This window comes from Gossypium hirsutum, chromosome D05 (genome assembly GCF_007990345.1).
Source record: "Gossypium hirsutum isolate 1008001.06 chromosome D05, Gossypium_hirsutum_v2.1, whole genome shotgun sequence".
Classification (NCBI taxonomy): Eukaryota; Viridiplantae; Streptophyta; class Magnoliopsida; order Malvales; family Malvaceae; genus Gossypium; species Gossypium hirsutum.
Window position 1 is genome coordinate 66,054,262 of NC_053441.1, and position 14,823 is coordinate 66,069,084.

General features: G+C 30.2%; 1 protein-coding gene across 1 annotated transcript; it reads right to left on the bottom strand.

Moving 5' to 3' along the window:
• Window positions 1-3,890: 3,890 nt before the first annotated feature.
• On the bottom strand, window positions 3,891-6,469 carry LOC107903385 (protein NOI4). The gene is made up of 3 exons (XM_016829401.2): window positions 6,209-6,469; window positions 4,288-4,473; window positions 3,891-4,206 (listed from the first exon to the last, which is right to left on the bottom strand). The coding sequence occupies exons 1-3, from the start codon at window positions 6,212-6,214 to the stop codon at window positions 4,162-4,164; spliced, it is 237 nt and encodes a 78-aa protein (XP_016684890.1). The 5' UTR covers window positions 6,215-6,469; the 3' UTR covers window positions 3,891-4,161.
• Between the last annotated feature and the right edge of the window lie 8,354 nt (window positions 6,470-14,823).

Consider the following 14,823-nt stretch of genomic DNA (forward strand, 5'->3'; position numbering starts at 1 on the left):
TTTAATAAACAAGCCCTCAACTTATTTTTGTAGTTAAATAAGCTCTTAATCTATGATTTTTACTCATAAAAGCCCTTTATTTTATTATTAAAGTAAATATATTTTACCTAAAATAAAGCTATTTAAAAAAGTATAAACTAATTCGCATTTTATGTATTATTTTGATAATTTGATGAGAATAGTTTATTTAAAAATTTTACTAAATAGAGTTATTAAGAGTATATAATATAATTATAATTTATTTTTTCTATTTGGGTTACATTTATGGGTGATCAGTTTTATTATTACTTCTGGTTTTTCAATAAGGCATGCCTGGTATTTATATTATGTTTCCGTTATTTTTTTCCTTTTGATTTAATATTAGTTAAGGGAATATATTAAATTCAGAGGATTAAAATTAAAATAGTTTAATTTAATTTTTTTAAAATTAAAATAGAGCTATTAAATGAGAATAGTTTATTACATTAAAATAGAGTTATTAAATTAAACTATTTTAATTTTATAAATTTAATATATTCCCTTAACTAATATTAAATCAAAAGGAAAAAAATAATGGAAACATAAGCTATTTTATCTATAAACATAAACTATTAAATTTAATAAATTAAAATAGAGTTATTAAATAAAAAAGTGAGTTGAAAGGGAATAAAAAGAAAATAATAAATAATGAGGGCTTAGAAGGCAATTAGCCATATTTCAATTTTAGTGCGCAGAGCAGCAATTAACTTTTAAAATTCAAAATGGTAAATTTTCATATCAGGTCCTTAAAACTACCCTTAACTAACATTTTAGTACTTTGGCACCATTGGTGCCGCCAATCACATTGGCATCTTTGGTGCCGCCAATGTGATTGGCCTGATCAGGCTGTGTCAGGTTTTTTTTCTGTTTTTAGTAAATGAAAAAAAATTATAATATTTTGGTAAATAAAAAAAATTTATAATATTTTGGTTATTTTTTATTTTTTTATAATAATTTTGTAAAAAACCCCCCAACATCCATCCCAACACCCTAAGTAACTTGTGATTTTCAAACTTTAGTTGCAAGTATTTAACATAAGGATCTCTTACTAATTGTGCTACATGAACTAACATGTTTTAGCAAAATAGAATCATAAACTTGAAATTCATTATCTCTTCCAACCTTACAAATAAATAAATTAAATCTTCATTCATTAGAAGAGAGAACTCAAAGCTGAAGATCCTTTAGATTATCAGATGCAAGAACAGGTATAAGAATACATAACTGTTAGTTTTTCAATTAGCAGCAACTTCTGTTAATAGTTGTTGATCATGCACTCTCCATTGCCTCTCACACACCACTCATATTCACCATGTTTAACTATAAGTTAATTGCATTTGCAGACCTTCCTCCAGATATGTCTATGATCTTGATGCATATTACTTCTAACGATGGTGAGCTACAAACAGACATTTATCTGATTTCTTTTTCTTTTTGTTTTTGCAGTATAACAAGGAAACCAGGCCATTAATGTTGGAATATGTTGATAGAGATGAACTCCATGGCTCCCTATATACGATCAAAGTAGAGGTTGTTACTAACGAGGAAACATAGAAACCTTGGGGAGTGCAGAAATTGTGCAGGTTTATCGTTAGTAAGGGCCTGTGTTAGGTTGGCTGCATATATTTGTTATTTTAAGTTTCTTTTTCGTTTTGTTTTTGCAGTATAACAAGAAAACTAGGCAGTTGATGTTGGAATATGTTGATAGAGATGAACCCCATGGCTCGATATATACGGTCAAAGTAGAGGTTGCTACTAACCAGGAAACAGTAGAAACCTTGGGGAGTTTAGAAACTATGTAGAAATTAAAGCCCGTGACTATTGCGAACAGAACGTCAAGTGATTAAATGAGACTTATTTGACCCGCTTGAATTAGCTCGACTCGTGGAACATACGGAGAAGCTCATTTACTTGAAGCTTTGGTGGCCCAATGAAGCACTCCAGTAAAACTAGAATTACGAGAGTAATTCATGTAAATCCTAACATCAACTAAGTTAACATTGCTGGTAATATTGTTCTCGTTCATCTCTATCAAGATATTCTAACATCAACGGCCTGGTTTTGTCCTGCTGTTCCCATCTAAAGAAAAATCTGGCCGACCACTTTTACTTGGGCGGTGTAGATGGCACCATGGATATCATCTTCACCAATCAGTTCGAAATCCAAAGGCTCCGTTTTCTTGTTATGCTGCTTATCTCCAAAAAGAAAAGGAAAACAAAATCATTAAATAACAAAAGCAAATTTTAAAATAAGAAATAGTTAAATCACCATGTCATTGAATGCTTCCAAGAGGACTCCCCTGACCATGCAGAAAAGGTCATTCTCATAGTATAACATTTTACTCTCCACATCAGGCACACCAACATATTGCATATGGAAGGCTAGAGGCTCAAGGGCACGTCTCCTATAATTGAAACCTCTGTTATAATCCATATTCCAATGAACTGTCACTGCGAAAACTGGACCACATTTTTTACACGTACGAGTGTATGTTTGCATGTCAACATCGGTAGAAGGTGTTTCAACCTCTCAATTTTCAAAATCACAGGAACAAACAACAGTAACTCCTACACGTATAAGCTCCCAACATGATGAAGGTTTTACCAAGGTCAAGCCTGCAAAATCTAAAGAAGGATGAGTGGGAAAAAAGATGAACAAACCTGCAGGTCGGTCTGTTGATGCAACCAACTTATAGGAGGCATACATGGTGAATATGAGTGGTATGTGAGAGGGAGCAATTTGATGAAACAAGCTTTTTCAATTGTTTTGTCCTTGCGGAAAAATCAGACGTTGTCAACATTGAGATATGAATAAAAAGTTAGTGATATAAAGCTGGTTGATACTAACTTATTATACCTTACGTTCTAATGATTTCTAATATTTTCCCTTTACTAAGCAGGTTTTTCAACACAGGCATTACAAGCAAGCTTGGTTAATGAAAAGCCATGGAATAATATCCATATGCCACCCGAGCTTTTGCTCGTACTTGATGAATATTTCATTGGCCCAATGGTGTTGTCATAGTCTCAAAATAATCATTAGTCGCAGTGAATAAACAATTCAAAAGACCCTAGTTGTTGTCATACAGTAGCAAACTCCTCAGCCCATTGGTCAGGTTGAAGAAAGTCAAAGAACCACCAACTAGATTATAAAAAAGTATTAAATTTTCAAAAATATGCCTTTTTGGTGTACTCAATACTCATCCATGGCCCGGTTGTAGTTTTTTTTTTTTAATTCTGCTGGAAAGTTCAAATTTACTAGTCATTTAATAGTGAAAAAGTTATATATTTTTATTAAATTTAACTCTTTTTTAAATAAAACTCCCCAATCCCATATTTGTTTTCTTAATCAAATTAGTATATCCATTAACATAAGGGCATTCATCTTATAGGTCCTTTTTATACCCCTGCCAAGTTATGGTAAAATAGTGCTCCTGTTGTAAAAGCTCATACAATTTGCAAAAGATATATTGAGAAGATCCCTTGAAGACACCCATCAAATAGTCACATCTGACAGGCTTTTTTAGGTTAAATCCATCAGGACCCTAGGGTGGCAAAGCTCGATGAATGGGGCCTTTCCCTTATAAATATCCCCTTAACCGTCAAATAAAAGGGGGAGAGAACGAACTGAACCGGACTCCTCAGCCAAACGACCCCATTGATCCACCAAAGAAACAACTTTCCTCATCCCACACAATGTGAACCGTCCCCACCGCAATAACTAACCGCACCATATTATATCTATATATATCCATGTCCAAATATACACATCAATTCCGTACAGTTCGTTTATCAGCCGATGACATGTCCACGAAAATATACATACATAAATACATGTGTGTGAAAAGAAGAGAGGAGAAGAAGAAAGAGTCGTTTGACAAACACGCGAATCCCTCGTATGATATGAAGAAAAGAATGTCAATAAAAGCTTTACAGCTTATAACATGAACAAGACAAATGACAACAACAAATAAACTCAGCTTCTAATAATACAATAACCCACCAAATTAGTACATATAGATACAGTATGTGTGTTTATCTTTTTTATCCCCATCCCACCATAAGTAAATCTTATCTTTGTTTAAGAATCCATGGTGAGGGGCTTGAATGTACTTGTGAAAGCTCGTATACGTGCCGGACTTCATCAAGATTCAGCCGGTGGTGCTTGAACGCAGCAAAGCCATTTCTTCTGAAAAAGAACGGATTCAGTTAATAACAATAATACAAAGATGGCAACAATGCAACAACGAAGTGTATGAAGTTTACTTACACTCTGGGGTTTGCTAGGATCCGCTCCGGGTTTACCGTGAGCATCAGCTTTTGCTGGTGACTCGGGTTTGCCACCTGTTTTCTTCTCATCCCTTGCCTTGTTAAAAATCACGGTAAACCCTTCAGCCGATGCAGGATCGTTGACATCCCATTCACCGAATTTCGGTAATGGACGACCCTTGTCCTCCTAAGCAAAAAGTACAATGCACCCATTAACATCCTCATAACCAAACAGACAAATTTAAAGCATGTCTAAGGTTCCCCCAAGTAACCAATAGCTACATCATATTCAATCGCACATCATAACAACTTGGCCATAATTTTTAGTCCTAAAGAGTTCTCCATCATATACATATCAATACCAAACTCATCAACAAGCAAACAATAGTCTGATAGTAAAACAAGGTTAACTTGATGGTTCTTAAACTCGAAAAGAACCGGTACAAGGAATTAGAGCATTCGATAGACCATTCTTCGATGTTTACCATAAGGCTACTATAATGGCTTTTGCATAACTATTTGGACAGTCTTTTTGAGGTCATATTATACTCTTCTCTATATACTTCGAGAAAAATAAGGTTAAAACCAACCAAAACCTCATTATCGGTTCACAGAAGTAATTGTTTTAAACAACTATACAGCCATCGACTTGTGACAATTTTTATCCATGGGAGGTGTTAGGTGGGTTGAATAGTGAAAGAAAAGACATGCCTACATAGCCACAATACAATCAATTAGACATTAAAGCCTACGTTGATACGACTTTTCGTTTCCGGCACATGAGTACGGAGATATGACACCCCAAAAATCCTATATATATATATATATATGAAAAAAGAACTTTAAAAATTGAATACATCCAAAATTTGATAATATAATATAGGTTTAAATATAACCCGAGGGTAAAAGTACTACAAAAACTTTTATATTAAGAGTCAGATTATATTTTACCGTTTTTATTAAAAAGTAGATAAATTAATACTTATATATTAAATCAAAGATTACATATTAGATCAAAGAGCACATTAATCCTTTTGCTCATGTATGTCAGCATGAGATGCACGTGCTACATTAAAGTACAAGACTAATATGAAAACTTTCGCAGAAGAATCAGATTACTCTTTAATCTGCTAACCAATTGAGACTAACTTAGCTATTTACTATTTTTAAATAGAGAAACAAAATGCAATTCACCTCTTGTTACAAGAATCTCCATTATACTTCTCATGGAGGGTACAGTGAAAAGTTTTAACTTATCTTCAAAACAAGATAGAAAGGAATCTACCAAAATATCAACCCTGAAGTGACATAAAACTATCAAAAAAACTAATGAAAATCCAAGCATAAAACATTGCCATAGATCCCATAAAACAAATTTATATGATTATGATAAAAAGCTAAATTTCCTTAAGCAAAACTTCACTTTCATGAATGATCCTATAGTGGCTTCAATGGTTAATCAAAAACTATATTCAAAATTAATGGTACATTAACAGATCACCCATTTTGCTTAATGAATGCCATTTTTCATTTAATATAAATCTATCTTTCAATGTTTAATCACCTTTTTAAAGAAAATATCAAATTACCAACCATAAAATTATTACATAAACAAATCGCTCAAATGCTATACATATTAAAAACAAAAATTGTTCAAAACGAATTCCCAGAAAAGCTCACCAAAGAAAACATATAAAAAGATAAAAAAAAAGATCAAATTTTAATCCTAAAAAAACAAAACTTGCCCAAAAATCAATCAAAACAATATAATAAACCAAAGAACAAAAAAACCCAAAAATGATATGAATCAAAACAATCCAAAGCTCAAATTCATAAAAGAAAAATCAAATCAAACTCCAAAAACTAAGCTTTTTTTTTAACGAAATGAGAAGACAAAAAAGAAAACCAAAAACATTACATACCGACATGAATAATTGAGATTGAATTGAAACTTTTTTGTTGTTGTTGTGAAGAAAGAGAGAAATAGAGGGATTTTAAAGAGGAAAAAAATGGAAGCTTTTTAGGGAGAGAAGATTGAAAAAAAAGGAATTTTTTTCGAGAGGAAAAATGAGACACTGGAAAGAGGAATGGCAAAAAATAAATAAATAAATAAATGGGGTTTGATTAAACGACGTTAGTTTTGACGGTTAATGGGAATGGGTGGGAGAAAATCTCGCATTGTCTTGTCCAAGAATCGAGCTTTCATGCTAATATGGGGATCAATCCAAGTTTAGGAAATATTTTTTTTTAAAAATTGTAATTTAATTGGTAAAATTACTATAGAGGTCCCTATATTGAAAGTCAGATTGTATTTTACTCTTTTTACTCAAAAAGTGAACAAATTAATCTCTGTATATTTAGATTCAAAAGCAAATTAGAGATTTGCCCAGTGTTGGACGCTGAGTTGTGGGGGGCTTTTGAGGAAGTTAAGAAGAATGTCTTAAAGATGGACTGTATAGAGACAACTAACATATTGAGCGGTCATACTCGAGATCAGTACTTATTAAGGGGGAGAGTGAAGGATTTATTGGAATGAACGGAGGAATTTTGCGTGGTACATGTATCAAGACAGAAGGATAGAGTAGCGAACGTTATGGCCAACCTTGCCATGAGGATGAATGTTGAATGGAAAGTCTTTGACGAACCTTGCTAGGCGATGTATAATATTGTAGTGGTTGAAGCTCCCAACTCAATGACAAGATAAAACAAATAAGTTTCTGTTTTGCTTTGATACTTTCTTTTTGAACAAAAAAAAGAGAGCAAACTAATCATTTCTATTAAAATTTTATCTATTTCTACTACTAAAAATTGACGTTGCTGGCAAAATAACCAAATAGTTAAATGTGGCTTGCTGCGTGTGCCTCATTCTGACATACATGGACCAATTTTTAATAGTAGACATTGATGAATTTTTTTACAAAAAGACTAGTTTGTTCTTTGGTCTAATCTACAGGGACTAATTTACCCATTTTTTAATAGAGGGGGCAAAATGCAATTTGATTCTTAGTGCAAAGGCTTCTATGGTACTTTTATCTAATTTAATTCAAGAATATCTCTAAATTAGTATCATGTTTTATATTATGCTTTAAGGTTTGTATTTGATATAATATTACTATATAAATTTATGGGTAGGGATCAAATTACATCGGCATAATACTTAAAACTATAGTAGTTTTAAACTCTTCTATATATTTTTGTACGATTAATATTTTAAAGATCCAACCGTCATATTTCATATTCCATTTATATAGATCATGCATGTCAAATTTGACATAAATTATTATTTTTAACTATTTATTTTATGTAAAAAAATCTAACTGTTCAATAAATATTAATATATACACTTTTAGATCGATATGATAGAAATATTGGGCTGATCATAAATTTATATGCATGAAACATACAATTATATCGACGAATTCAACTGTTGGATCATTAAATTATTAATCATACAAAAAAAATTAGTTTTACACTAGTGTAAGTGGACCCTTCTCCTAAATTTATATATCAATAAGCGTTAGTGTAATGATAAGATATATTGCACTCTTAAGAGAAGACTTGGGTTCAAACCTTGGAGACGATATTGTTGGGAGGGACAATCGCGAACTTTGAAATAATTAGTCTTTATGTATCGTAAAAGAAACAAAATGAATTGTCCAAAATGGCTGATTCAATGCCAACTCGGTTAGAAAATCACCCAAAAAAACTCATAAAACCTTAATTGAGTTGTTGTTACTCATCAATCGAGATCCAACTCAGTTAGAAAATTACCAATAACGCATTCTTTTTTCAAAGTAAGTTATATTTAATTCTGATACACTATAAATTTCAATAAACTTTACCGTTTTAACTAAAGCATCATCTAGATTTTACAAAAAAAATATTTAATAAGTATATTTGTTTCATAATTTTTTTCACCCACACCGTGGATGCTTCATAATCTAGTCTATATTTAATTATATTTATGTCATACCCGTGTATCATATAATTGAGGGATAAAAAAAACATTTAGTTCTTGAATTTAACAACTTTTCTCAATATGGTCCCTAAACTTATTTGTCCATGTTAATTTCAAAACTTGACAACTTTTACCAATTTGAATTTGGTTAAGGTCTGGGTTAAATACAATATGATGACTATGATTTTTTTTCTCTCGAGATGATTAGTTGCTAATATTAATTGTAAATTATGAATTTCCATCAACTCTAAAACATAAATTAAACACTCAAAAGTTAACATAATTACTCTAGTCACCAAAATGTATAACTTTTGTTAAATACAAGTGCCACGTTAGATAAAAAAACACAAGTACCATATTAAAAAAAGTGCCAAAGACAAGTACCTTGTAACATCCCAAAACCCCCTTGGTTGTAAATAATACGAGATAAAAATATTGGTGAAATAATGTATAAAATTAAAGAAAGTTGAATCAAGAAGTATGGCATAAGTATTAAATTAAGAAAGGGACTAAATTGTAAAAATATGAAAAGTGTTGTGGCCCTAATGTAAAATTTTAAAAAGTATGAGGATAAAATATAAATACGAAAAGGTTAAGGGAAAAAGTGCAAATTTACCATTTTAAGAAAATGGGTGAAAATTTTGTAAATATTTTTTAATGAATTTGAAATGGAGACATTGATATATATAAAGTTGGAAAATCGAAATATGGACTAAATTGAATAAAATGGAAAAGTACAGAGACTAAAGTGTAATTTTTCAAATTGTGGGTGAAGGACCTAAGTGCAAATTTTCCATTATTAAATGATATTTAATCATGAGGTTAGAATATGTAAGTGATGAGGTGTAAAGAAAAATGGGGAATTTATGGAAATAATGCTTGAAATGTGGTGGAATTTGATTGGTTGATAGTACAAGGACTAAAATTGAAATAAAAGAAAAGTATAGAGACTTCTAGAGGGGAAAAAGGCGGGATGGCAGCAACTAGACAGCAAAAAATAAAAATAAAAGCGAGAGCAAAAAGAAAGAAAAGAAAGAAAAAGAGAGAAAATCTTCCATGAGTTTTCTTTGAGTGCTACCTTAGAACCATAGCCTAATTTCACATCCTACGGTGTTATGAGATTGTTTTCTACCATGAAAATCAACTAGTTGAAGAAGAACATGAAGAAAAAGCTTGGTGAAGTGAAGAGAAAGTGAAGGATAATGGGAGGGGAAAAAGAAATAGATGAAGGAAAACTTTAGATTGAAAAGAGAAATGTTGAATTCGCGGGAAGAAAATAGGTAAGCACCTTATTGAATTCATGAAGGTTTGCCTCCAATTTGATGTTAAAGTGAGATAAACCATTAAGAAGTTACTATGATGATGAAGTTTCGAATTTAGGTGATTAAATTAAATTATTGTAAGATTTATGTTTAAATAGAAGAAAGTCATGAACGTCAAGAGTTACAAGTGACTAAGTATGATATTTGAATACGTTTATGATTATTGAGTATGGATAATGAAATGGCCGATTGAGTCTTAGCTTGATTGGCATGGACATTGTTGTCAATATAGGAGGACATGTTATTTATGGGTTAGGAGGGGATATGGGTAGTTCTAGGCATTGTGTCAAAAAAAGTAAATATGCCTATAATGAGATTGTTCAAAAAAAAGCATGGATAATGATATTAGAAGAACTTAAAAGCTTAATGAGTCTATTTTCAAGGAAAATAAATGACAACATAATACGAGACTTGTATTGAAAGATATTTAATTTTTAATGAATAAGGGTCAGAGCTACCTAACAACATAACATGGGAATATATGAAGAAAAAACTATATTAATTGGCTTAAGTAGAAATTCTGAAATATTTATGGTAAAAAGTTCATTGAGCCTAGTTTCAAAAGTAAAAAGTAAATCTTAATTTCGAATTCTGTAGGCCAATATATAAATAATTTAGTAACTACTATTTACGAAAACAGTTTTGTTAAAAGTATACGTATAAAGAGCGAAAGAATAATTAATTTTACATATAAGTATGCCATATTGAAGGTCAAAGATTATTATATAAATACATGTACATATAGGATGTGGAATGGAGAGTAAGATGAGGGAAATAATAGAAGAGTTATAAAATGAATTAATGAAGTCCTAGTTGATAAATTGAAGAATGGAGAACAGAGCAAAAACAGAACCGAGGTTGCGAAGAGCACAAGTCAAGCAGTCACGTCAGGATGCGGAGATTCCTGAAGTTGCATCGTTACCCTTGGATTTTTAAAAAATTTACAAATTAATCACTACTTGACCCGAAATAATTGAAAAAGCTAACGAAAGCTCGATTAAAGCCTGAAAAATCAATTGAAACTTTATTATAAACATCAATTGATCATGTTAGCTTAAAATCGTAAAGGAATCAACCTAATTTCTTTAAAGTTGCTTCGACAACGAATGTAACATTTCGATATCCAAATTAATAATCGGGTCAACTATAAAGGTATTACATACCAAATAATGTACTAAGCCAAAAAGTTATTAAAAAATTATAAATAAATTCACATTTGACAGAGAAATGTACGTAGTAATGAGGCGAAGACGTGGAAGAGGAACAGATAACGGTAACGGGAAGATGAGCTGGCCAACGGCATGGTGACAGTGGACAAGTGATTTGCTGGCAATGTTTGGAAAACAGTTTTTTGAGATTTAATTTATTAATTATTCTTTTAATTAAATGATGAATTTAATTTAAATACAAAATCTATTAATATCAAATTTATGTTATTATTTTTTATTTGGAAATAAAAATAAATAAAAGACTACGCGCTTTTATATAAATAGCTTATGAAATCTTTTTGTCTTTTTTTTTTAATTTTCATAAATATTTAAATTTTAAAAAGAATTTGTTTAAATTGAGGATCTGAGTTGGGATTGTTTATACATAAAGGAAAGAAAACCTTTAGCCTTGAATTTTCATATTTTTTTTATCAATTTAGTCCTTTTAACCCTTAATTTTTTTAAAAATGTCAAATTTATTTTTTTATGAAAATATTGATTAAAACGTTAAAAATTTTAAACATAGCAACCTACATTGTAATCAAAGAGTACTTCATGTTATTTTTTTGTTAATTTTTAAAATATTTATTTTAATCAACATTTTCGTTAAGGAAAAGCTATTTGACTTTGTTTTTTAATTTAATAGTTTAATTTAGCTAAAAAAGAATAAGGATCGAATTGAAAAAATATAAACATTGAGGACTAAATTTATCATTATACTTTACCAAAACAAAATTATCAAATTAATTAATTATTAAAATACAATAAATGCCAACCCCAAAGTTTGTAAAGTAATAGAAAAGATGCTCATTAGTATTATATTTTATTATTATAACATTAAAAATATTATTTAATATTAATAGTGTTTTGGGTCTGAGATATTTTTAATTTTTCTTCTCAGGGAAAGAGAAGACAATTAGATAAACCCAAAACATAAGTCTTATCGACTAAGTCTTAACTCAATTAGAATATGTATTATTGTCAATATAGAAATACGTGAGTTTGAGTGTGCTAAAACTTATTATCCTCCTATTTATGAGTTGAGGATGAACTATAGGTTAATTTAGACATTATGTCAAAAATAGCAAATGTGACCATAACTTATAATGATATTGTTAAAAAAATAATACGTGAAAATTTATTAAAATACATTATAAATTAAATATGGATATAGGAATTTTCAGATTAATTTGTGGCATACAAATCCATTCAAAAAATAGAAATATATTGTAGAGTTTGATTCGGTAAATATTAAAATTATACATAAAATTTTATTTAATTTGTAATGTTATATATCAACATTAGCTTGGTGTATTTATGCACATTAAATTTTAATGTTGGTTCAATTTTCTTATTTTATTGATTCTGTTATCTATGTGATACAATTTTTTTGTTAAATTATGAGTAAATTGCTAACATGATATTTTCTTAACCCGATTGAACTGGACATTGTTGCTAGAGGTGTGTTGGAAAAAAACAAGTTTGGAAAACACAGCGGAAAATAAATGTTGGGAAAAACTAGAGTTTAAACAAATTTTTCAAAATAAGATCTTAGTTTTGATATCTAAAGTAATAAACACTTAATCAAATTTGTACATTTTCAATTCGTCTACGATGAGCACCTCATGTCTGTCGAGTGTGGGCTCATTTCAAATTAGAAATTTTTTTACAAAAATTACCAGTGAGGTAATTTCGTAATTTTACTAAACTTTTGAGTCAAGTTGTAAATAAGAAAAATATCTTTAGAAATTTTTTGAAATAGTCCCTTTAGAGGATTTTCTCTCTACAACTTTCTATTGAATTCAAGTGTATGTAAAATAATGACTCAATATTCTCTTTATATAGAAAGAGTTTAGAAAGTTAAATTATGATTAAATTAAGAGAGTGATGGGCGACACACCTAGTAAATATTACTAGGCTTGTCGCCCTCACTTACCATATGAGGAGGATTTGGTTAATTAAATTAATTAAATTAACTAAATTAATTTTCTAATTAAATAATTTTCTCAACTCAATTCCAATTTCGTTAGAGTCGTAACAACTTTATCGTAGAAGAATCTATAAAGAAATATATTTAATTTATATATTCAATGGATTCATAATGACTAATTAGATTAATTTTATTTTTGAACTTTAATTATTTAATTCTAATTAATTAAACAATAATCCAAAAACATTATGTTAGGGTTGTGACCCAAATTCTTATTAAAATAAAATATTGCCCATCGTAGATCCCCAATAAGTAAGATATTGGATTGGGGTCACAACTAGGGGTGTGAAGGCTGGAGGCCCTCATGGTACGATACAGGCTGCACAAGGATCCGTATAGAAGTTTACTTCCTCTGGTTGATATTGGTTTGAATAAGGTGTTTCAACCTTACTGCATTACTTCTATTAGAAGTTGATTAGAATAAGGTTTTCTAAGCCTATAAATAGATGCAGTCTATACTCCTTATAATCATTTGAATTCAACATAGTGAATTTTCTTCTCCTCTACTCGTGGTTTTTTCCCAAAAGGGTTTCTACGTAAAATCTATGTGTTCTATTTTTCTCTCTTTCTACTTCGACATTCTATTTTGACACCTTAAATTAATTCTCAAGTCATTTCTATACTTAATGAGAAAACAGATTCATGCGACCCATTTCTTTAACTTTATCATTTCCGTTCATTTAGTGTTACATGCAATTCGTTTCTGGTTTCACGAGCTAGTGGAGGAACCAATTGGACATATATAACTAGAGCTCAAATAATTTATAATTAAATTCTAACTTTTTGCATATTAATTATAAACTTATTTAGTCACGAAGTCATTCCATTATAGTATCGTGACCGAGCTTTCCCTAATTTGTTGTCATTATAAAAACTACTTAATCAGTGCTCGTCCAATGACCTTCTCATAAGTGTGTTACCCTCATAGGATATTTTTATCACAATATGATCCTATTTTATCTCATGGTAACCATTACATTTTCTTTCATGAAAAGTCAATTACTATCAAATAATAATCAAGTCATTTATCACAAAGACAGACGACCTGTGGCAATGTTTACTATTCAATCAATTAGTTGGGTTATGAATTCCACTATTGTGAATGATGATACATACTACAAAAGTTGCATACCCAAAGCACCAGCTTTCGATTCTTTATCTATTTGAACTCATGACATCACAGTATACAAGTCACACATACATAATCCATCATCCACTAAGGATTAAGGCATGCCACACTATGAACATCACAAGTGAATATATCCATAAACAGATCTAAGATCTTTTCTACTCGAGTATTGTCTGATGTACTGTTAGTCTAGTCAGTCACATCTATATCTCTATTTTCTAGGAGTCATCTGCTCAAATGTTCAAAACAAAACATCTCCAAAATTAGACTTGATAAATGACACATTAGTCTTTCCGTCTTATAGTACATTGTCCTTTCTAATGGAAATCTTGAAAAAAAAAGAACATTGAAAACATAAGGTTAAATGCTCAAATTAGGGCCTAACCTTTTAGGAGTTGTTTGCGTAAGGCCAACCCTTTTAAAGTTGTTATACAAGGCTTGACCTTTACAAAAATGTTCAAACAAAAGCGTTATATGCATTTCGACCCAAACTGTAGTAAAAATTAGGTGAATATTGACATATTTAGAATAAAACACACGATAGCTGAATAAGATATTACTTGAAAAGAAAAGAAAAGAAAAATGTAACCTAATATATGACATTTGAGAAGTATTTATTTAAACATTTTAAAAAATGGTTAGTTCTTATTTGAGCACTTTCGAAAAGAAATGACTTTATTTAACCATTTTAAAAAGTTTGACCTTCATTTGAGTATTTTTATAAATGTTAGGTTCTTATATGATATTCTGAATGATTTAGTCCTTATGTTAGTAACTCTTAAAAGATTGGATACTTTTTTTTTTGGTACAAAGAAAGATTAAACTAAGGTAACTCTAAAATAGATTACACTGCATGAAGAAAATCATCATGCAATACTTGAAGAATTTCATCCGATGGTTATTTGAATATATTTTTATCCGACGGTCTTG